The sequence below is a fragment of the Brachypodium distachyon genome, chromosome 3, assembly GCF_000005505.3.
Source record: "Brachypodium distachyon strain Bd21 chromosome 3, Brachypodium_distachyon_v3.0, whole genome shotgun sequence".
Lineage (NCBI taxonomy): Eukaryota > Viridiplantae > Streptophyta > Magnoliopsida > Poales > Poaceae > Brachypodium > Brachypodium distachyon.
The window spans coordinates 44,977,880-45,003,238 of record NC_016133.3 but is presented as its reverse complement, the minus strand read 5'-3'; the positions used below and the strand labels follow the sequence as shown (position 1 = coordinate 45,003,238).

Here is a 25,359-nt window from a genome sequence, read left to right as displayed (position 1 = left end):
CCGGGCTCGGACCGAAATTAAATCGGGTCCATGTTACATGCTCGGCTCAGGCTTTGGGGATATGCGGGCCGAGCACGAATCCGATCGGTGTGTCCAGGCTGAGACGGATTCGACCGAGTTGCGAGAATCCAAACAGGTCCGCTTAGTTTCGACCATCGGGCGCCATGTAAATGTCTTTGAGGTTACACAGTTCAGTGCTAAGGCCTTTGTTGCTGGACATGGAATGTTGTCGCGCCAGCATTGCCCCCTGAACTTTGATCCGCTCGCGATTTTGGTGAGTTTTTTTTCAACGCTAATCTACCAAGTTTAGTATTTAATTAAAGTTTTAAGTTAAGAAAGTGGACAATCTATTGTCTTTATAAAGATCCATGTGCAAAGTGTCCACATCATCAAGTTGACCCCAATAACATCAGGATACTAAGTGTCCATGTACAAGTCAATCCCCACTAGACTCAACATGTAGAGTGTTCATATCATCAAGTCAGTCCCCACTACATTCAACATGCAGAGTGTCCACGTCATCAAGTTGATCCCCACTAAAATAATTATAAAGTTTATCTCCGCTATATTCATTTAATGCTTGAAAGCTCAACATACAAAATGACCACAACTAGGGGTGCAAACGAGTCGAGTTTGAGCGACCTGGACTGAGCTCGGCTCAGCTCATCTTATAAAACGAGCGAGCTCAATTTTACTCGAGTCAAAGGTCAAGCCGCACAATTAGCTTGTACTCGGCTTGTGTTGGTCTCGAGTCGATCTCGAGCCACTTTCGAGTTAGTTGAAAATTTGAAATATTCATTGTTCACTTCATTCGTAACATAAAAATTTGAAACATTCATGTTTCCCTTTCCATACGTCTGTGTTTCCATGTGAAACACTAACAAAATCTCAAGTCACGTATAGCCTATTAAAAGCAATGAATTTATTTCATTCCAAAGAAGGGGTAATATATTATTGTAACTTTCACTCTACTATAAAATTAACATACCTATTATGTTAATTCGAGCTATGTCGAGTCAATTCGAGCGAGCTAGCTTCGGCTCAGACTCGACTCGTTTTTCAACTGAGTTACAAAATAAGCTCATACTCAGCTCATTTATTTTCGAGTCAGTCTCGAGTCGAGCAAAAATACGAGTCGATCCCGAGTAGCTCACGAGCCTCGAGCTTTTCTTGCACCCCTACCCACAACATCAAGTTGATCTCACTAAAATCAACATGCCAAGTGTACACGTCATAAAATCGACCCCCACTAAACTTTACACGCAGAGTGTCCATCCTAAGATTGATACATCACAACTCAAACACACATACAATAGATATAACACATAGTTCAGATTTTAACTTGAGTTCATAAGTGATACAACCACATCGAAAGTCGAATAAAACACAGTGAAATAAGGTTCAAGTAGTGCCATAAGATGGCTGCAAAGAACACCTTCGGTAGCCCAACAAAATCAACCCAAGGGGCTGGCTGTGTGTAGGGAAGAACCAAGCAACTACTCGTCACAGTCAAGATCGTTATCGCTCTCCAATGGGGTTTCCTCTGCAAAAATGTGTCAACAACAAGGGTGAGTACTTAGGGCATCTCCAATAGTACATGTCAGCAGGTACTAAGAGTGTGCCATGTAGGACTTTTGATGATGTGGAGACAAAAAGGATGAAAAGTGAAGTAGTGGTTACCTATATAAGAAACTGCTTTGGCTCTTGTACCAAGACTTAAAGTAACAACAAAACACTTGTTGGAGAGATCTCTTGTTACTAAAGCCTTACTTTGTGGATTCCACCCTCTCACATTCATCTATTGCTTTTTTAATCTTAGCACTAGATCTTAGTAACCATCTATTGGAGATGTTGTTACTAGTCATGGGATAAAATATTTACTACCCTCTTAGTAACGGCCTAAGTAACACCTTGTTGAAGATGCCCTTAGGGTACTCAGCAAGTCTTACTTTCGTTCATTTTAATTTGTTCCATAACATGCTCATTAGTCAAGATTAAAGAGTAGCAAAAGATTGCAAATGAGGTCTCTTAGACAAGCAAAAATCCAGATCTGAACCAAACGGTCCAGCACCTAAACCATCATGGTTTCCATTCTAAAATACATCATAATAACATGTAAAACCACCTAGGTTCAACTCCCAACAGTTCTGAAATTTTTGGGCAGCATATGAAACAAATGTTAGCAATGAACATCAACTAAGCATGTAATGGCAGATTTGTACCATGCTGTCTTTCAACAAGTTTAACCACTTAAACAGCATATAAACAGGTCATACAATGTATTAAGATCATCTAAAACATTGCATCAAAGGTGGGGAACAATCTGGACATAAAAACATAACCATAGGCATCACAACTACACAATTTAGCATGGCAAAAGACACGTATTCCAGATTTTTACCAATCTGTCTAGATTTGTAATACACCTTAAAAGCAGTCGAAATCATGTCAAATATAACCCAAAAGTGATACATAATCATGTCATACTATTACCTAAATACAGGAAGCATGGCATTCACTCACAAGTGACATAGAACAAGATAAACTAGCTTAAGCATGATAAGGAATGGGACAAGCATGCGTCAACTAGTTACCATCGCATCAATATTTTACCAACTCAATGGATATAACTGTTGGAGATATGCCCTAGAGACAATCATGTGATGATGTTATTTCCTATGTATTCATGAGTTATTGTTATTGTCCTTGAACATCATCACTGATATGTATCAATAAATACGTGATTTGTTTGTGAGATTATGTATTCTATGATGTTGTTTTAATGGTCCCTGGTTATTGAGGTTATGCGGACACATAACCTAGACTAGTAATGTGAATCAGTATGATGACTATGTTTCACAAGTCATAGGGCAAGGTGTTGCCGACTGATAGCATGGACTCGACAATGAGATTGTTGAGTCGGACAGACCCGCACTGAGACACAACGAGATGATTGTCATTTGTTAGTCTCAAGTACGATGTATATGCCAGTCCTAGACCTGAGGTCATCGCATGAGCTTGGGATGTGAATTGTCCTACTTAGGGGTTGCCAAACGCTACTCCGTAACTGGGTGGTTATAAAGGTAATTTTCGGGTTTGCTGAGAAGCATGCTGCGAGTCATGGTTGATCAAGATGGGATTTGCCCCTCCTGTTCGGAGAGATATCTCTGGGCCCTCTCGAGTGATCAAATTCGGAAAGCATGGCCATGCGACTTGGGTTAAGTGTTAACCCGTTCAGAAATCTGTATCACAGGAACAAGAAGAGAGTCGAGCTATCCACAAGGATGACAAGCACTCGCCTTGAGCTCAACACACATATCGTGAGGCAAAAGGAATGTTGCATATGACACATTGTATGGTTCGTCAATATACCTTGTGGTTACTCAGGAGTTGGCACGTGCTGCTAGGCGCCGCTACCAACTATCGACTTGAGTCAGTGCCAGTGGACGAGTAAGGTGTTGTTCGGGCCCGCAGTCCGAGCTCGTAGTCGTGTCCGACTGACCGCGAACCTGAAGGGTCACACGCTTAAGGGGTGGGAACCGAGTTGGATCGGATCCAACTCGTATCGGGCTTAGACTCCTAACGGGCCTCAAGTGTTGAGCCCACTAGGGACGTCTATATAAGCGGAGGAGACCAACCCGTCTAGGGTTACACCAGTATAGACGCGAGTTAGACTCGGCCGTCACACCTCCACGCCCAAAGCCTTGCGATCGGATCTAGCAGTCCGTCGCACGGAGTTCCTCTCTGTACGTGTGGATACCTCGGAGGCGCAGCACCTGCGGCGCTTGGACGAACTGTTCGTGGGATCGGCGAGGAGGAGCAGGCTGTTCGACTACTCGGCATCGACGCGCTACATCGACTCTACTTCCGCTACGGGTCTGCGCGTCTAGTGGTAATCTCGTGATCCATTATCTACAGCATTGGTCCGGGCGGAAGCGGTAGAAATTTTATTTTGTGCTAGCGTAGCATACCGCGTTCCCCAACAATAAGCAAGTATGCATAAACATCAAGTATAAACTTCAGATTTAAGCAAATGCCATGTTGTGACAATTCCAATTGGCACATAGGACTAACACCAAGTATGAGCGACTCTAACTCAAGTGTGATATAACCAAGCATGTCCGTGACCGTGGACATGGCTATTCGAATAGATTTTATCTCTGCAGGGGGTGTACAACTTTACCCTCACCGAAACATCTCATCATTCCGTAGAAAGCGGGATGATGATTTGTTACAAGACCTTTACAACACTTCACTCTAACATACTAACTGCCCATAGGTTTATTCCAGGGCGCTTCTAGAAAGCGTTATCCTAGCCCATAGGTTGCGGTCGAAGTCCAAGTTCGTTTATGGTCCATTGAATTGCGGGTTTGTTCCAATTTGCAAGAGAGGAGCAAAAAAAGCGACACCATGCCATTTTTAATGGGGACACCATGTCGGAAGACCAAATCCAACCAAGGAAAACTACCAAATGAAAATAGCAGCCACCATGTTAGAGCTAGGTGAATTAGTTGGTCAAGACTGTCCCATAACAGTCAATGAGGTAGTACGATTGTGGCTTGGATCAATGGCACAAGAATTCGGTCCTTAATTGACCTAAGCGGGCTAAAGAACCAAATGACAGGTACCCACTCAAGTCTACCAATTTTAGTTTCAGTTTTAATTATCATAAGTAGAGACATCGATCTTTACTCATGGCATGATGAACAACAAGTAAAATATAAGCTCAACATCATGCTCAAGGTTACCAAGTCTACCAAGACTCCAAAAGCATGACTCGACACTTATCATATAAACATGGATCATACAAGATGAAGAGCATAATCAATACCAATTGACTAGCAAAATAGAAGATTATCACAATCAACTCCTACTCATGCTAATGACCAACATAAGCAAGTAGCGAGCAATTAATAGAAGACATAAGCATATCAATTTCATCACAATCATCATACACAAGGTATATAGAAGAAATTTAAAGTTGATACACTCTAAGGGCTGCTTGCCTTGATCACCCTGCTCTTTGACGAAGATGTAACTTCGACAATGTCCATATTGATGGACTTGTATCAAGGAAAGATGAGTGTGTGTTGGCGAACTCATCGGCTAACAAGGACACATGGGACAAGATTTACCCAGGTTCGGGGCCCTCGATGAGGTAATACCCCTACGTCCTGCTTGTCAGATCTGTATTGATGAGTCGATTACAATGGGGTGCCGCAGAGTCTAGAGGCACCGAGTCGTCAAGTGCGTCTAGGCGACTTGTATCTAAGTTGGAAGGTGTCCTCTTGGCTCTCCCTCCTGGTCCTTTATATATGCAGGAACTCAGGTCTCAGGTAGAGTCCAAGTCGGTTACAATGAGGAGATATACTCTAATTAACCTTTCTTGTCTTGAGTCGCAAGATTTGGCATGTAGAATCTTGGAGTCGACGTAGGCTTCCTTGTGGGCCCCCAGCTGGGCTGTACCGGGTATACTCGAGTCGACGTGGTTAGTCATAACCACGTCAGTAGCCCCCAAGTGCCTGGTTGAGTTGAAGACTCGACGAGGGACTTTTCCCGTAAAGAATGAGTTTATTCTGTTGTTGAGCCAATTGCACAATGTTGCAGATTTGGAATTTCATATATTTCGAATGAGACGTATTTTCGACTCAGAGAGTGTCTGAGCCGATGCTTTAGTGCTTGACTGTTAAGTAACAGTTCCACAATATGAGCTGATAGTGAATCAATGCAGTGAGTCATAGGGATGTATGCTTAATGAGCCCAGATACTCGAGAAGTTGAGTCCAGTTAATCGCTCTAGGGCGAAAACAGCACTAGCTTTCATCAGCATTCGAGTCCCCGGGCTCGAACCTGGCGACTGGTGAATTTTGACTTAGCCTGTTGGGGTCTTATAGAGTCAAATTCCAGTTTTTAAGTACTCGACTCGTTCGTCAAGATTGCTTGAACTGGAAATACGCAGCTGGTACGTTTCCAGGCCCTGTAGGAAGCCTACGGGTCTTATCTTCATGTAATGAACATGGTTGCAGGGAGCGACCCTTAAGTGAAAATTGTTACTGGAGGGATGCAGCCGATGCATATTCAGGCCTAATTTTTAGGACTTACCTTCATACAATGAGTATGGATTTGACCGGAAATAACGTAGCTGATACGATTCCCGTAAGGGAACTTTCGGGTCTTATCTTCATGCAATGAGCATGGATTTACTGAAATACGCAGCTAGTACAATTTCAGGCTCGATGGAATGACCCATGAGGCTTATCTTCATGCAATGAGCATGGGGTTTACTAGAGCAGCGCAGCTGGTGCGGCTCCAGGCTCTTTGGACGGAATCCAAGAGGCTTACTGTTATGCGAATGAGCATGAACAACTGAGGTGTCGCAGCTGGTGCGACTCAATTGAGTTGATTATATGAAATTGACTGTCTTGTGCTAGGGTCACTACCCTGTTTTTACTATTATGAATAAAGAATAAACAATAGCTGACTGAATGAAGTCTTTAGCTAGTATAAAGCAACAACTGGTTAGTTCACGACTCGAATGAGAGTCTTGGTATTCATGGTCGAGACTCAAGATGAGTTTCAACATTTAAGATAAACTCCGTCATCCTGTATGGGAGATAATTTCGAGTCAAGATATTCGAGTCAGACTTTGTCATTGATGACGTACCTGCTGGAGGTGAAGAGCCGTTTAGTCAGCCGATGTGACTGGATGTACAGCCTAGCCTGACAGCTAGGCACACTGTAGGCGTGCCTCAGTGGAGAAACGATCACACTTCACGCAGTAAACAAGACACAATGATGATCTCATTGGTTCTTGCGCCCATGAAGTAAGCAGTTACTTTCACCTTCACCGTTTCGTATTCTGATTGATGCGGAACACGTGGCCACGACCGAGATCATGCGTCCCGGATTTTCTGCCAAGGCAAGGATAAAATGGACGTGGGGTAAATTAATTTTAACCCTTCTTCCTCCTCGCACCCAAAGCTCAAGCGCCTAAGACTTTAGCTTCCATAGCCAAAAACCCTTCGTATTCCCTGTTAACCACGTCCTTTGACCCAGCGAGATGGGGAAGAACAAGAAAAGCACAGAAGCTTGGCCGCTGTCCTCCGTGGATCGCGAGAGGGTGGCCGGCATGCAAGAGGAAGGGTTGTTGTCCCCGCGGCCAGGGCATGTGTGTTTTCCCAACGAGAAGGTAATCCCTCGCCCCATGCACAGAGAGCGAGTGTTGCATTATGATTTCATCACTCGTGGTTTAGCATTCCCAGTCCACCATTTCCTTCGTAGCTTGCTCTTGGCCTACGGGCATCAACTTCATAATTTTTCTCCAAACTCCTGCCTCCACATCACGCGCTTCGTGACGTTGTGTGAATGCTTTCTTAGAATAAATCCCCATATGGGTCTCTGGAAGAGAATGGTCACCATCAAGCGTCAAGGCAAGGACGCGATTGGATGTGTGGACATTCAAACTCAGGCGGATGCCAAATTCGTCAACCTCTCATGGAGACTCCTCAGTTGAAGGTGACTGGAATTCACCTCATCGCCGCTTTTATCCGAAGAAGAATTCAGCCTCTGCAGGGCTCGTGCTCATCCCATGTGGGCATATCGAGGGGGGGGGGGGTTCATGACCCGACCCGAATTAGTACCGAGGAATTTCGTTCGACTGAAGTGTGTCGACGAGTTCAGCGGCTTACTGACTTGGGTGAGTCGGAGCCCTGCGAAATTGACCCTCCAGTGGCTCCCTATGGGCCCGACAGGCCCCGAGAAAAGGTGATCACCGAAGCATCTGACAAACCCTGCCGTTTTTGGCATGAATTATTTCTGATCGTGGCTTTGATTTCAGGGACCTGATCATGATCTAAGAAGCGCTTCTCCACCTGCAAAGAAGCGCGGCAGAGAGGATAATGACCCGCCGGTACAGACCCAGACGACAGGCTCGAGGGACCCGAATGTCGAGCCGTCGGTGTCTGTACCTGCGTTCAAGAGGACCAAGTCCGACAAGCCAGTCGCGGCTCGTCGCTTTGGCCTTTTGCACGATTCAACCGTGCCAGGTGAATCTTTTGGCGATCTTATTTCATCATCCTAGAGATTTTAACTAAACCTCTAAAATCTTCTTGCTTAGCCATACTGGTGGCTCAGTCGAGGGCAAAAAGGCTCCCGAGACTCAATCGACTGGTCAGGACTCAAAAGGGTCGGACCAGCCGACTAAAGAAAAGGAAACTCACACCGAAGGAGCCACAGTGGCCAATCCTTCTGAAGCGAGCGGAAGAAGTCGACCAGACGAGTCGAGCATTCCTCAGGCGATGACTCCTGCTTCGAGTCAACACGTGAGCAAATTTGTCTTTTGCTATTATTTTGCCTCCCGGTGGGAGTGATGCTCAAGAAATGACTTGAGACTGCTATTTGTTTTTAGCCGATAATCCGTTCCGTGACAACTCTTACTGAAGAGTTTGAGGAGACGAAGGCAGATCGGGAGCGACTTCGAGCAGAGCTGAGTCAATGTCGCCAAGAGCTGCAGGAAGCAGCCGCCGAAAAGAGTCGTCTTCAGCAACGTATAGCCTCCCGTACTTCCGCAGAGAAAGAGCGGGAAAAGGTTTGGATCGAGCGACGTATAGACTCCCGTACTACTCGCTCTGTTGCTGGTGAGCGTTTGAATCTATTACCCAAATGGCTTTTCTTTCTCATGTAAAATTTGACCGTTTCTCTGTCCTTTTGTAGGAGTCCTTGATGCTTGCGCTGAGGTTCAATTCAAAGAGAGAAGTCGAAGCTTCAATGATGCTCTAGAAAACGTCGAAGTCATCAACGCTGAAGCCAAGGGCAAGCTCCGGCAAGTGACGAAGATTCCGACTACCGTGATCAGGAAGATGTCTCCTGATGGGTCAGTGCCGGAGTCGCTGAATGGCCTCATTGACTTCTTTGCTGCAAGTCAAGACCCGGTAGAGGAGTACTGTCAGCATCGGTCGAAGACCGACGCTGAGTTATTCTTCACGCTTGCTCTTGCGCATGGCGTTGAGGAAGACACTCTCCGTCGAGTAGCCTCTCGATCGACTCGATTGAGAGCAGGCGACTCGGTCAGCCTAGGGCCCCTTATGGGAAAGGGCAAAGAGCGGGCTGAAATCTCGTTGCGGCAGCCACGTAGATCAATCGAGGAGATGAACCTAACTTCATCCGGTAGCCCAGAGGTGGGCGATTTTTCACTAGATATATTCGATTCTCTTTCTCCTTTGTGAATCTTTTTCTTCCGTTCTTTTACCTTTGTAAAAAACTGCTCTAACTTAGCCTTTTTTGAAAAGAAATCAAAAAATCTTTATTTCCACCCTGAAGGGGTTCTTTAGGATAAATGCTGAGGTAACTTGAGCTTTTCCGCGCAGAGGAAAAAAGTAGAGTCAAGTCACTTGAGTAGTCCAAACTCGCCGACACTCGCATGCTCCATCGACGTTGCACCTACCCCATGTGGTGAGCTCCACGCTCCCTCGTCGATGATGTGGCTAGCACAAGCGGGGACGTCGTTCGGCAGTGGAGCCGTGGAGGAACAAAAAGAGCACAAAAAAATTGTTTGATCTAGGGCCTCTCCGTGAGTGTGATAGTAACTTAAGTATGGGGAGAAAAACATAAAAAACAAATCAGAAGATTTTCTCTCTCCTATCCTGAAACCAATTTTAGGAAACTAAGATTTAGAAATTAGAGATGCTCTTAACCTACGTGACATTAGTATCACGTCAACAAGTAATATCAGACTCAGACTTGTGATGACTTATTAAGCACCACCTAACCTTAAAATTCACGTGCTTTTCCTATGTAGGATCCCAACATCTATTTCGAGTAATTTCTATGTTTTTATTTAGATACCATGTCAATCTAATGCTGCATTATTTTGCTATTCCCATATTTTTGGATTCATGTGATTAAAAGAAGCATTTTCTTAAGAAAATCAAAAAATCCTTTACTTAAGAAAATAAGTGAAATACACAACCAGTCCATTAGGAGCGAATAAACAGTCAGCAACCTCAGAAAGCGAACACATAACACCCTAAACCGTATTAGTGATACACTTAGGTCAAAAACGTTTTAGACTGGTTAAATCCAAATATGTGGCAGCTTCGTTGGCATAAGCCAAGGTCAATGATCCGTGAGAGCATGTCTAGGGTTAGGGATTGGGGGCATCATGAAGTTTCGACAATTTTGGGAAAATCAGGATGAGTTTTAATTGGATTGGTACTCTTGTGAAAAAAAATCCAACAACAAAATGTGGTCCTGGCTCATGCAGATGTGGCTGCCACATGCTCGACAAAGTTGTGAAACCAACCAAACCCGTGCTTTTCCATAGCAGAAAAAACAAAGCAGTGTTTTCTAAAAGCAAACCAGAAACAAACGCACCCTTGATACGAGAAGAAGGGAGCAGTTGTGTATTTCACTTGGAGAAAATCCATCTTATTTTCCGCCTATGCCTCCTCCGATTCCATCTCTTCCGCAATTGCGCGATCTCCAACCCAACCCCTAAAAACCTACCTACCAGGCTACCATTCTCCAATCTCCACCCTAGCCCCGCCGTCCCCGTTCCCCGACCTCGTCGCCCATGGCGCCTCCTCCAGTTCCTCCCGCATCCACCAGCCGCCTCCCATCTCAATGCTCACCCCGGAACCCCAACAGCAACCTAAACAGTGTCCTGCAGGACATCCTCCTGGACCTGGAGGACATCTTCCTCAAAGCAGTCTACAACGGCGACCTCCGCCTCGTCAAGAGTACGTACGGCGGCGACCTCCATTTTCGGTTTTTATAGTTTCCGTGCTAATTTTGAGTCTGATTCATCCAGAGATGGTAAGGGCGCTGGACGACGGGGAAGGCCGCATCGCCCAGAAGATGGGGGCGGTCAAGCACAGCAGCTTCGGCATCGGCGTGCTCCACTTCGCCGCCCTCGGCAGGAGTCTGCCCATGTGCCGGTACCTGGTCGAGGACCTCCGGATGGATGTTGACGACATCTGCCCGGCCGGTGAGTCAGCATTACTCGCCACTTTGCCCGATAAGTTGCTTTCATGTGCTGATTCCAGTTTTGATTAAGAGTATTTTATTCAAGTTGCATCTGCTGCCGGGTTACTGCTGGTGGTAGCCTGGTCATAGGAAGTTCTTTCCCGCAATTGGCTGAATTTACTTTAAGGGCTTGTCTGCTTAATTCGATGCCTCTGACAGGTGAAACACCTTTGACCTTTGCGATTGGTTTTGAGAATGTGGATGTGGTTCGTTATCTTCTCAATCATGATGCTGATACAGAAAAGCTCAACGAGGATGGGCTTACTCCTCTCTATGTTGCTGCTGCAATAGGTATCATCTCAAGTATCTGTTGTGCAAAAGGAAAAGTTAAAGTTGAGCTCCTTGTACAAACTCTTCTTTGCCCTGTTTAGGTGGAATGAAGGTAACTAATGCAACGTGAAGTAGGTCGGGTATTAGCAAATTTTTAGATATGTGTGCCATGCCACATGCCAGTAATGTACGTGGCATTGGGAGTCAGATGCAGTAAGCAATTTCTGATACTACGTTCATTAATTAGAGTGGCTAATATATGAATTAAAGGGTCGAAAGCTTCGTTTAGACCCGGGGGCACTGCGCCTCCAATCCGACACTGTCGCATGCTGCTTCGAGATTCGCGTATAGGGCAGAGAGAGGGGCCGCATATGCGCCCCCCACATGCGCCCGTTGCCGCCGCCGCGGGCTGCGTCGCATGTGCTGCCCCGCCATACCGCCGCTGCCCTCGTGCTGGAGGTGGCCAAGAGAAGTATTACGATTCGGGCACGAATCTCGACGCATGTCCGATGGTTACAGATCGGGGTGCAGTATGCCTGGGTTCTGAAAATCCACTCATTAAAGGGAGTAAGGTGCAGGCTGATCTTCAGTTCCACCAGTGACAACTGACATCACATCACATTAATTACATATATAGTAAATAAAAAAGTTAAACAACCAGTGTACCCCGTAACTGAACTCAGTTTTGATTCTTTGTGACTGGAAGCTCGTAAAGAAGTGCCTATATATGGGGTTAAGAAAAGGGTTTGATTCACGCACCTTCTTGCTGGCATGTGGCATGGGTTGTTTGGAAGAAATGGAACAATATTATCATGCCCCTATTCAGCAGATTGTCCTTGCAATCAAGGAGGAATACATCCACTAGCTCTGGAGCTAGTGCTGTCAATCCAGTAACATTAGGTTTGCTGCTTGGATTGTTCTTTTGTTTCATACAAGTGTAGTCCTGCCCCACAGCTGACTTGCTGAGACAGTAATTCGAGATAAGCACGACCAAATTAGTCGAACAGTGATGAGGGGCCCAATTATGTAATGACTAATGTTCTTTGAAATATAGAGGATTAACAAGCATATATATGTATATATATATACATATATATACACATATTAGCTTCTTGAGAGCTTGTGGCCTGGTCCCTGCCAGTCTCATTGCCTCCGCCACTGATCCTGTTAGCCTCTTGTGTTTGCCCTTCGTTTTCTTCTTTGATGGTGTTCGGCTGTTGGCTAAGGTCATCAGACTGAGGTTGAGATCTGCTGGGATTTTTCTTTTGTACTGTTCCACTGTTGTCCTCAATGAAAATGAAGTGCAGTCCTGCAGCATGTTCCAAAAAACAAGGTTTGGACTTGCCCATGTATTCCAAATTCTGTACGCTCGATCAATCCCCAGAATTATTGACCTTGTTTTACGTGGCCCAAGTGTCAAGTGTGTACCTTCTATTTACCTCAATTTCTTATTATAAGTACATATATTGGATAGGATGACATTGAAGACACGGAGTTAGAACAAAGTAGCTAAGAGTTACTCATCATATATTATGTATTTTGTATCCAGGACAGTGTGAAATAGTAGAAGTTTTACTCTCCAAAGGAGCTCATATTGATGCATTGAGTACTGGAGAGACAGCACTGCATGCTGCTGCTCATGGTAGGCATGACAATGTCGTGAAAATTCTGTTGGACCACTGTGCAGATGTAAGTGCCACAGATCTTTGTTTTCTGCCAAGAATTACGTTTGGAATGCTAAAATTTACAATAGCAGTTATCGCAGAGGCTGGGGCACTGCCTCCCTTTTGTAGGAAGAAACAATAATAGTTATAGATACCTAGCAAAATAAATACTCCCTCAACTTTAGTACAACTTGTACTAAATCAGCGACACTTATTATGGATCGGAGGGTGTAATAGATTGTTTCCATATCCATCAACACTCTTTTGTTTTCAATATCCATCAAATTCTCTGATTTGAGTTTTTTTTTCCATCTGTTTTGTTGCTGTGTCTATTCCACTTGTGTTTTTTATCCTTATTGAGCTGCAATCAGGTGGATATTGACTCTTTAGTGCTCCAGTTTTCACTTTCAGACCATAGCATCCTCAACATTGTTTCTTGGTAACAAGAGCCACACACCACTGCTCTTTTCTCAAAGTTTCGGTCATACTAATATCAGTGACTTTGGTTTTCAGTTTGGCCAAAGGACCAAAATTTCTATTGATTTTGACTGAAGCAACAAAGTTTGAGGAAATTTGATAGAACTTGAAAATGCTGTTTGAATTTTTCTCAAATTCATGTGTCACCAAATTCTTTTGACTGAATGCAAATATTTTGGTACCTACTTAAACTTCCTGAAATTCTGTAGAACCTGTCTTATTTTCTGTAGTATACAGAATATACTGTAGTCCCATTTAAATTAATGTGCAATGATGTTTCACTTTCACTACACCATGGATTGGTGCTGTTGGGATGAAAATTGACTCATGTTTTTTCATCTTCCATCTTCCTACGTAATTTTGGAATGGGCAGGAACATCTCAGACAGATGATGAGGATTCATTAATGTTTCAGTGATCATACTAGTGACTAATTCATTTACTTGTGCAACCCTTGTATATGCTAACTTCTTTTTGAAATTCTTGTACTCACAGTGGCATGGTTAGTTGGTTACTATTTAGATTATGTTGTGTGTAGTTCTTCACCCCCACTCCACCCGCTTTAATTTGTATGTTGACTGCAGTTAAATGGGATTTCTGATTTGTCTCAATCTTTCAACAGCATAACAAGATAAATTTTGGTGATTGCACACCTCTTGTTTGTGCTATTGATGCGCGCTCACTGAAATGTGTGAAACTCCTGCTTGAGGTATGCCTCTTTATACATCAACTGTATGAGCTTCTATACTAATCTAAAAGGACTTACTGTATTGAATTTCTGTTATTTTCCTGAAATAGTTATGATATTAATAACCATATAATATATTTTTATTGTTAGGCTGGTGCTGATGTGAATTGTGTTGGGTTTGAAACACCCTTAATTGTTGCTGCTGGAATTGGCTTAACTGACATCCTGAAGTGCTTAGTTCTGGCTGGTGCAGATCCTAATGTTCATGACAGTGTAAGCTTATCTACTTTGCTGCTGCATGGATGTTCTCTCCCATACCTCATGAGGCATCTTCAGTTTAACGTTTTTGGGTTTCCACCTATGAATTTCAACTGAACTGCAAATTTTATGTGCGCAGATGCAAAATTTAATTTTGTTTTTCCTTAACATTATCCTAGGCTAGTGGAATACATTTAGAAATATTGTTTGGAAACATGAAATAAAAAGGCTACATTTTGAATTCATTACCTGTCTCTTGTTGTTCTGTTTGATTTTTTGGAGGTACATGTGATGGCTATAGGTTTTGACATATACTACTCCTTCCACCCCATATTAGGTGTCCCAACTTTGTCTAGATACGCATGTATCTTAATATGGATGGAGGGAGTAGATAGGAATTACTAGCCTTAGAGTTGCAACTTTGAACAAATTTTTTTTTTGAGGAAAAACTTTGAACAATTCTTTTTACTTTCTAGTGTAAGTTCTGGAAAATACACTTTTTCTTGCCAAACTATCAAGGGCACTTTGTTGCAGTAGTTTCACAAAATCACACTAATACATTATAATTTCAGAAAAGTTCATCTTTTAAGAACTGACCATCGTGGCCCACTCACTCAAGGAGACACCAAGAAAAATGGAAGATGATATGCTAAAATTGTGGCAAAATAAATTGTATCATTGACGTGAAGGACACAACCGTCACATCCTAGAAAGTGTGATTTTCTGAACGCTTGTCTATACCTTGCAACATCTAGCTGTCCTTTACTTTTTTCCTTGAGCAAATATATAAGTGATTTTAAGCCTTCGTGTTATGTTAACAGTTTGGACGCACTCCTGTAGAAATTGCTGCCTGTTACAGTACACGGAAAGATGTTGAAATCCTATTTCCGGTCACTTCTCGTATTCCTAGTGTCAGTGATTGGAGTGTTGATGGAATTGTTAGCTATGCTAAACCAGTACTCCCATCAAAGGTATTACTTAGAACACCATTGTTATATTTATATCAATGGCTTGAGTGTGCATGTTATCCATTAGGCTTTGTGGTAGAGATGTCAGACATCCCTAAGTTGTGGTTTCTGCAATTCATTATTCCAACTTGAAAACAAGATGCTTTGAAGTTGAACCATACACCTCACTCTACCTTGTTCCTGAAATGAATTGCAGTTTGGTTGCTCAGAAATTATATCGATCATGAATGTTAAGTATGCTAATCGTCTTAGTGCAGGAGTTTGTTAGCTATGAGCCAGTGAAAAGAGAATATGTCACATTACTCGCATAGTATTCATTTATTGTGGTGCATGGTAAGTCATTTGGGAGTAATATGGTCGGTGAAAAGAATTGTGAATACCTTGATCTTTTCTCAGTAAACTATGTCCCTTTTTGACAGCATATTCATCTAAGTTTCTAGCAAGCTATATGGATTATTCTTATTTGTCATGCCTATGTGTATTGGCGGGATAACAGTCACGTGTTGTGAACTCTTCTGTCTCTTTAAACCTCAACAGGGTTATCCCCAATGCTGATTTTCACCAATTTGGTGGAGAATACCATTTAAGAGTGACTATACAAGTTTATGCTAAAGCTGGCTATGAGGGAATAATAATACTCCCTCCGTCCGTAGATTAGTGACTTGGATTTGTATATATTCTGAAGGGAATGCAAGATGGATTAATAACTTGTAGATTAGTGGGATGGTTAAAATTCGTGTAAGTGCAAAAAAATCAAACTACCAACTGCTATCAGTTTATAGTAGTTTGTAGGACAGTAACAATGTGTGGAAGTGAAACAAATCAAACTGTTTTACCAACTGCTGAGATTGAGTTTTTTTTCTATTCTTTCTGGGACAGACACTTCATAAACAGTTTTACCAACTGCTGAGTTTGTAGTATGGAGTTACATCTTGCACTAATTCATGTTTGAAGTTATATCTGTTTCCATGGAACATGAACGGAGTAGGTGTGACACTGAATCTTTATGTCATTTGTTTTTTCTCATTATTTAGGAAGTGATGCTTTCTCATTATTTAGGAAGTGATGCTTGCTATTACAAAATCAGAAGCCTGTGAGGCGTACACGAATACAGATTTTCTTGCTGCAGTAGAAAAATACACCAAGGTATATTGTTGCATTTTGCTCACTTTTTCCTGATCTAGTTAATAATTCCATTGCGTCAATTAGGATGGCTTACCTTACTGTTTTTTTACCAAAAACAAATATATATTTTTCACAAAAGTTACATATGCATTATTATATCATTGCATACTGTACATCTAGGTGTTTGCTCGGAAATTTTCAAACCTCGAAAGTGCTATATTTGGTTTGAAACTGCATTCAGGAGCTAAAAATCTGCTCAATCTTACTATCCTTTTTGCTAGTTATCATATTATACTTATCAGAAAATATGTACATTCCTTATCAGATCCATTTGCAATTGGGACTTGTGAGTTGCTCTTAACATCTACGTATTATCCTAATATATTTTTCTTGCGTAGGTTTTCGTTGCATAATTTCTACACTTGTACATGTTTATACTTGGCCAGTTAGGTCCACTGCAATCTAAGGGCTCACACTGCGGTGTGGTGTCATACAACGGTTTCATATGACAAGATCCATATTTGCACTCAGTCAGTATGTGGGGCAATGGAATCACATCACTGGAAAACGTGCCTGAGTTTGGTCATACACAAGGCATTTCCGTATTTTTATGTCTTGGGCACATTGATCGTGGACGCACATGTGTGCTCTGGCAGGATGGGGTCAACACTAGAGTCTGGTCTTTAAGACATCCAGGGGGTTGTTGTTGAGACGTAGTCCAGGAATAACAACAAAAATGTGATTTCAAAACTGTTTTACAGATAGAGTCTATTGAATTAGAAAGTAGAATCCTGATGTGTCAGTAGTAGAATGGTTACTCTGGTACGCATCTTTTTCCAGGACGAGTCTTTTAGGCGCTAGTCCCTGTCAATCCAGAAGTTGGATTCGACTCAGCAAGGAGTTTAAGTAGTCCTTATGGATGATCATGTGTGTGATCTCAAAGAAGGAAGACAGTGGAACTAGTATATTTCTTTTCCAAAGTTATCTCATATTCATCTCGTCTACAACCCCTTATTCCCTCAAGCCATGCAGCCTGGCCATTTTCTGCTGGTAGTTACCCCGATCTAGTTCTCTCATATGTCTATTTCTCTCTACAATCTCTAACTCCTTCATGCTCCGCAGTGTTTAGTGTACTCAATTATTACATAAAGTCCACAAACAAACTTAGTTGTAGTTCGTAAGCATGTTCTAGACAATCATGTACTCCCTCCTTTCCTAAATATAAGATGTTCTAGCTTTGTCATAAGTCAAACTTAAAGTTTGACCAAGTTTATTGAAAAATCTACCAACATCTGTAACTCTAAATTAGTTTCATTCAATCCATCATTATATATATCTTCATAATATACTTATTTGATATTGTAGATGTTAGTATATATTTCTGTAAACTTGGTCAAACTTGAAGTTTAACTTGGGACAAAGCTAGAACATTTTAATTTTAGGAACGGAGGTAGTAGTATCCAATAGTGAATCCAATGAATAGCATCGCCTTGCTTACAGTATGCAATGACATGAAGTCGTGAATTAGGGTATGCAGTCAAGTTTGAACACACACAATCACTGTCTATATTTCAATTTTCTTGTCAAATTCCACTGACGTGTCAAAAAATTACCTCTAATTGTTGGATTTTATGTGTTCAATACTTTGAGCTGCATCCAGGCGCATAGTGAGCAGTTTTTCACTGAAATGCTTGCAAGTTAATGTTTCCAACTATGACTTGCGTTTGCTGCAAACATTTGGTTGAACTTCAATTACCTTTTGTGATTCACCTGGTGTGCCAATTTTTTACGAGTGAATCTAAAAATTATGCTCAGAATTGTGTTAATTGTTATCCTGTGTATTGGTTGTAGGCGGGGATCTCGACCCCGATGATGCATTCTTATTCTCAGGTAGGAGCCTTTGCTGGTTTCAGTTGGATGAAGGGCAGAAGGCCTTGAAGGATGCTGAAGCTTGCAGGAGGATGCGTCCTGACTGGCCAAAGGCCTGCCACCTCCAAGGAATTGCTCTAATGTTACTGAAGGTGGAATAATTTGTTCCGCTTAGTTCTGCATTTTCTGTAGTGAATCCATATTTTTTGTGTGCTAACTTTATGTACAGGATTATGAAAAAGCATGTAGCGCATTGCTTGATGGTCTTAAATTGGATCCTTGGAATGACCACATCGAAGATGATTTACGGTATCAGATTTTTTCTATTTGGTTACATTCAGGTCTAGTTTGAAATGTTGGCCTCATGATGATTTTCAATTCCTCGCTGCAATATATCTCATTGATACTGTTATATTAAAATATCTAACTATTGAACATCAGGTGGATCAGATAGTCCCAATTATACTGCAACGCCATGCTTCCTTTTTTTTCTTTCTTGTGAGTTATTTCAAATGCGGGCCACTTAGAGGCCTATATGTGGACTTCTTTGCTTAACAGTCAAATTCAAATATGCAGGCAGGCAATGCAATTCTTGCAGATGCGTCATATACTTAAAAGGAGCAAGGTCAAAGATATATGAAGAACTTGTAGAGGATTTGCAGTTGTCGCTGGAAAAAAAGTAGATCGATTTTGCTGGTTATTACAGTTTAACTGAAGTACTCGAGGGAGCAAGTAGATTACATTAATTTCTTTGTGAAAGTGTCGTGACTGCTTTCGGGGGCAAGCATCATTTCTGCGTGTTTTATCTGAGTACCTCTCCATGAATGGCGACTATTCTTGGGAGGGCGGAACCACACCCAGGGCAACTAAGGGCATCTCCAAGGGTGAGTAGCCAAATGGACATGCCACCCGTCCGGTTGTCCATTGTCTGGACAATTTGGCAAGTGTTCATTTACCACATCATCCAATGAACACTAGCTAAATGTCCACATTTTAAATTGTTCACACCCATTTCTCGATCAATTCTATTAGCAAACAACTATGCATCAACAATATCAATTCAAAGTTAAATAGTAGAGCCCAAATTGATTGAGATAACATAGTTCAAATATTTTGAATGACAAAGTCCAAATACCTCAAATTACTAAATACAAATGACAGTTTTCAAGTGACACATTGGTTCAAAGCAAACTGTTTTCGATCACCTAGCTTAATGTGGAGTACAACCTATTCTTGCACCAAACATTGGCATGAAACCCTCCATCTACGGCTTCAGAAGCAAACTGAAGATCACCTACTGTCTTCAAGTCACCTAGCTTAATGCGATTGCTAACAGATGTCTGTTGGGCAAATTGTCGAACAGGTTGCGGGCGCCTGCCAATTGAACACAACAGCCTTCATTGTGGCCGCCTCGGCCGGCATGCTGAATAGGGCGGCGCCCGGGTGCTGCAGCAGATGGTGGATGGGGTGGTGCGGCCGGCACGAGCAGGACAGCAGCGGCGGCGGCTTGCTTCAGCATGCGTGCCGCGGCTCGTCGCTGCGCCCATTGCCGGCTTGCTGCGGTCAGCGGCGGGCGGGAAGTCAGCGGGGGAGGTTGTCTTCCATGGCGTAGCGGGGCGGCGGCGAGGAGAAGCTCGGGCACTGCAGCAGGAGGTGGAAGGGATGAGGAGCAGCATTGGAGATGGAGGTGGAGGGGAGGCACGGGAACAAGCATGAGAGAAGCAGGCGCGGGGGAGAGGACAGAGGAGAAAGAGAAAAGAAAGCAAACATTATTTTTAACCAAATATGCTGATGTGGCGTTCTTCGCAGACAGTGTCGGGCTCGCCAAATTTGGCTTGAGTTTGGCTAGTCCGCGGACAAACTAACGGATTGGGTTTCATTGGGTTGCATTTTCTTGTCCGTGGACAAAAACAGACAAATGGCAAATGTTTGGCTAGTGTCCTTGGAGATGCCTTAAGGCTGTAGGCCTAGGTGTGTGGTAACTAATACGTGTACAAATCATTAGTGATTTGGCAAAAAAAAAATTACTCTCTCCATTTCATAATTCTTGTCGAAATAGTACATGTATCTAGATGTTTTTTAGGAATAGATACATCCACTTTTGGACAAATTTGAGTCAAGAATTATGGAACGGAGGGAGCAGCTAACAAAGGATTAGCCCTAAGTTTCCATGCTTGATCTAGTTTAGCCCCACGCTTTGGACAATCTTGGATACATAACGCTGATATATTATAAGTTAGTTTCATAAATATCACAAAACCTTAACCGTTATGCACTCTATATCACTTAACCACCATTATATTTCATGTTTCTTTCTCAAATAGCCACCACTTGGCCATCTGCATGATTGAGGTGGTGTTGCTCGCCTATGTCGGTTTGGTCGAACAAGTGTGTTCACTCCTTGCATACTCCCGCGAAGCCCGTGAGAGGAGAGAGGTGACGGTGTTGGCGTTGAGGTAGAGAGCGGGGAGGTGAGATTGATCGACAATTTGTGGTGATGTGATGTGATCTGTGATCAACTAGAGCGATGGCATTCTTACTGTCGAGTATGTGCTCTTCTCTCTTTTTATTTGCAATTTGGCTGTCGCAATGGGTGATAAACTAGCGCAAAGGTTGTGGCTTTTTCGTGGACTAGGTCGATTGATGTTCCATCTTTTTCTGATCATTGCGGATTTTGGTATATTTCATCAATGGCAAGTGCTGCCATATTATGCTGATTTTGTTTGTCAATGTTGGCTTGGGTTTCTAGATCGTTACGCAGTGCAACCGAACTACATGAAGAGACGGAAGCAATAAAGAGATGAAACTCAGTCATTCCGAGAAAAAGATAATCCAGTGCAATTGAGCCTGGTTGGTTTAAATCGTTCTAGAGCAAGGACGTTCTACTTAGATGGTAAGACCGTTCTACTAGGGCAAGGATTTTTGGCTCATGGGATCCATGGATCTCGGTAACGTAGACCAATGGTCTCACTTGATTTGGTCTACTGTGTCAAGGCGACCCGCTAATGTTTGGTCCAGGAGTATGTAGAAAACAGTGTAAACTACCGGGCTGTCCATGTTTTTCTACCTAGGAACGTTTGAATCTACAGGTACAGGACACAAAGGGTGTGTGCGATGGGCTGGCACAGGAGAAATTGTGATTGATGTAGCAGTACGAACAAGTCTCGTCTGGCCAGTTCGAACAGCATGTTGGAATTCATTGCGTCTCTCCACCGTAAATATCTCTCCCTCCATTCCCCCCAGCCACCTACCCTACCTCGTACGATCCCCATCCTTAAGCATCCCCGCGCTCGATCCATTCACCGGGTCATTCTGCGCGCGACGGGTGAGGGTCATGTGCAACGCAGGGAGGTCGCCGGGCGCAGCAGCGGCTGATCCGGTGCTTTGCCGGCGGATTTGGTGCGCGGTGTGGCGGAGATGGACATGGCGGTTTCTTCCCCACTGACCCGGCCTTTGGCCGCCTGTGCCTGCGCGTGAGGCGGATGGGGCAGCTCATGGTCCACGGCGACAATGCTTCCCATGCCGCCGCCGTCGCTGCCAGCCCCCATGTCGCGCCTCGCCACCACGCGCTTCAAACCCCGTCGGCCGCCATCTCTGTTCTTCTTTTGGCAAGCAGCCCAAAAATCCTCTAAAAATTCTTGCAAATCAGATGAGCCCTAACTACTCTAACCAGAATGGTTTCTGACTTGTTGATAGGCTGGCGACGGCTAGGACGGATTATCAGATTGTAGCACCGGACCTCCAGGGGCATCAGGTGTGCATGTTGATGCTGTTTCTGGTAATACATCAGCCATGCTTGTCCTTTCTTTTATGGAATACACAGAGACGCAACATGCATGGTGACTCTCAGGGTATCTTTTGACCTTTCGTAGTTCAACCAATTTTTTTGAAATTTTAATTCATTTGGTTGAACCAAGGAAGGTCAAAGGGTACCTTGAGGGTTACAATTTTGCAGCTCTAGGAATACAACAGTAGTAGTACATCTATAGTTCGTATGGTTGTATGATTGAGGATTTGAGGTGTGCTTGTGTGGTTGGCATGTGGTTTTGCTGTTTTGCTGGTTGCTTTAGAATTTGAACTGATGATTTATGTATGTTTTGGTAGTAGCACTATGAAATCATTTGGCATGTAATGAGGCACCATAGCTTAATCATGCGGATGTTCTGCAGTTTATGGAGAACTGCGCCTGTCATTTGGGCCAGGCCGTGTTAATTAAGTAGGTACTGAAACGCTTAATGATTTCCTTGACGGTACTTTCTTTTGATAGAGGGGACTGGTTCTGACCTGACTCTCTCCATGCGCGAACCATGTTCAACGGATCAGTAAAATTAAGTGAAAGGACTGTCCATACGAGAACATATTACAAGCAGCAGTTAAGTTTAATGAAAAATCCTGCCGTTTTCCCACAACTATCTTTAGAAACCAGTCCGGGAGTGCAACCCGTTGTGATGCTCGAAACCAATATGATATTACATGGACATGGAAACGTCGACGGGCGGAACAAGAAAACTAGAGGACTGTTGCCATAGGATACACGTATTGTGCAGAACCATGAACCAGGGGCCAGGTGATGGGTGCAACATGTGTACGAGAAAATGGCTCGTGGTGAAGAAAACCGGCACGTGTGGAAACAGGTTAACGAAAAGAATGAATTTCATGGAACGGAAAAAATGGGAGAAGCAGAGTAAAAGTGCTAAAAAATTTTAGCAGACTGGTGTTCGGCAGGTAAAAGTTGTCACATGATATAATGTAAGCGCGATTAAAATAAAATCCAAAAAATGGCGCAAGAATCATGTCGTGCCAAAAAGAATAATAGCTTTTGGGGCTGGGACAAACAAAAAATTAAATAAGGATAACATGCCAACATTGAGGATTAGAAGAAAGAATAGAAGGTAAGGCCGAAGTCTTTCCTGTACCGTTTTGAAATATTACCGATCAACCTAGGCTACGATACAGAAAAATAAGGAAGAAAAAAAATTTGAGGAGGGGCAACTTGTGCCGGCACATTATAAATGTCTTGTACCGGTTCGAAAAAGGCCGTGCCAACATGGGCAACTTGTGCCGGCCCATGACTGTGGAGGCCGGACCTGCACCAGTAAAGTAATAAACTATTGAGTGGGCTGTCAGAAATACCGGGTCATACTAGAAGGACATATTGCTATACTAATAAGGACGGCCTATGATGAACTGTCCGATGAAAGAATAGATAGAGAGGATTCCAGGAGCCCTAGATCATGAGAGCCAATAGGAATTTTCGGTTCTACCATGGCTAGATCTACCAATCTCGGAGCAAACTTTCAAAGCCCACACCACATGAAGTTCGGATCTTTCTTTTTTGAGAAAGTTCAGGCCTTTGGACCAACTACAAGCCAACTTTGGTTTAGTTCTACGTATTGTTGACCTTCATAGAATAGTTCTCTAGCGATATGTTGTGTGATGCGTGAGTTGTATCCCAGAGATCTAAAAATAAAACCTAATCATGTCCTTCCAAACCATCAATCATGTTTATTAAAAAACCGTTGAGATGTGTCAAATATGTGTACGAGTAGAGTTATAATTGGACTTGTAATTAGCGGAGTGTTAGGTGTTGGAGTCGAACACGTGTAACCCGAGCCTATTATATAAAGGCACCGCGGGGTAGTTCAAAAAGATCATGACAACATAATATCAATAGACTCGCAGGGGAGCCGGCGCCCAGGGTGGTCGGTGTTGCGGTATTATGAGGAAGGAGCGCCCATAGTCATGCCCCGAGAATGTAGGCTTCGCCCGAACCTCGTTAACAAATATCGTGACTCGGTGTCATTCTTGATCATGTATCCGCCGGATTTTGTCTTATACTACTTTTTTTTCCCCTAATACTAATAGTCAGCGTTTTCTCGAAAGACCATCCATTTTCTTCTTTTCCCACAGAGCAAGAATAATAATGGTTATAATCTGGCTACAAGAATTTAAATATAATATCTGTGCTTAGTTGGAGGGGAGAGAAGAAGAAGCAGGCTGTAAGCTAATAGCCAGCTGCGGCACAAGCTCCTAGGTTATCTGTGAGACTGAAATGTGAGCCATATTTTAATAAAGTACTACATCTTTATAACTCACTATTATACATGCTAGTAGCTATTAGACTGATGACAGAGGGCTTATAACCAACCGTTGGCTACTGCTATTGTTCTAGCACTAATCTTTCTCTCTATCATCTGTCCTCACCGCTAGCTCCGGCAATATTTTCCGACACGCGTAGTCTCCTCTCTCGCTTCTGCCGCCTGAATTTTAGTGCCTGTCTTTATTTGTTTGTTGTAATCGATGTCCTAGCATTATTATCTTCTCGATGACTCGTTCTTCAGTTTAGCATTCAGGATCTCTTTCACAGGCCTAAGGAACCGATTGATCGACAACAGAGCATGCCAAAATCGATGAGGCCGTGCAGAAAATGTTGATTTTGGTCTTTGTCCCCATCTGAAATGCATTTGCCATTTTGTGCGCACCTGATGCAATATATGTTGCTACTTGATCATTTATATACGTCTAAATGTAAGACGAATAACTTTTGTTGACCGTCATATTTTTGAAATTTTGGTCAATCATATAACATACGATATCAACATCTATGGTGCTAAAGAGTATCATTGGATCCATTGTAAAATATATTTTTGTAATATCTTGACTTCACATAATTATATCTTTTTACTATATAAATTTGATCAAAACTTAGAAAATTTCTAAGTCAACAAGAATTATATGCCGTACATTTTGGAATGTGTTGTTGTTCTAAAAAACAACAGGAGTATGGGGTGCCAATGCACGATGGACAAATGCGAGAATAATGTGTAGGAGCTGTATGCCGGCCTTATAGCGAAGGTCGCTGTACACTTACGACAAGTTGACACGTCGATATTTTTTGAATAGGTTCGGTCGACCATGCAGGTACGACTTAGTCCTATGTTAGGAGAGGCTTCGAGGGGTTCGTTAGCCAAGTGCTTAGGCCAAACTCGTCTTTCCAAGTCACTTATAGCGAGAGATCTC

General features: G+C 43.0%; 1 protein-coding gene and 1 long non-coding RNA gene across 6 annotated transcripts; both read left to right on the top strand.

The window, feature by feature from the left end:
* The first annotated feature begins 10,328 nt into the window (after positions 1 to 10,328).
* On the top strand, positions 10,329 to 20,386 carry LOC100822039 (26S proteasome non-ATPase regulatory subunit 10). 5 transcript variants are annotated; one of them, XM_024461938.1, is made up of 12 exons: positions 10,330 to 10,735; positions 10,807 to 10,983; positions 11,181 to 11,312; positions 12,841 to 12,980; positions 14,054 to 14,140; positions 14,270 to 14,392; positions 15,199 to 15,348; positions 16,405 to 16,491; positions 18,384 to 18,491; positions 18,569 to 18,648; positions 18,916 to 19,223; positions 19,703 to 20,386. In XM_024461938.1, exons 1-11 carry the CDS (start codon positions 10,570 to 10,572, stop codon positions 18,977 to 18,979), a joined length of 1,314 nt encoding a protein of 437 aa, XP_024317706.1. In that variant the 5' UTR covers positions 10,330 to 10,569; the 3' UTR covers positions 18,980 to 19,223; positions 19,703 to 20,386. The 5 variants fall into 5 exon arrangements, with proteins under 5 accessions (XP_024317707.1, XP_024317706.1, XP_024317709.1 ...); XM_024461940.1 differs by having other exon boundaries at positions 10,332 to 10,735; positions 18,322 to 18,491; XM_024461939.1 differs by lacking the exon at positions 11,181 to 11,312 and having other exon boundaries at positions 10,329 to 10,735.
* A 1,064-nt stretch (positions 20,387 to 21,450) lies between these two features.
* LOC112271493 lies at positions 21,451 to 22,578 on the top strand. Its single transcript, XR_002964569.1, has 2 exons — positions 21,451 to 21,919; positions 22,036 to 22,578. It is a non-coding gene; the product is annotated as an uncharacterized LOC112271493 (long non-coding RNA).
* Positions 22,579 to 25,359: the final 2,781 nt, after the last annotated feature.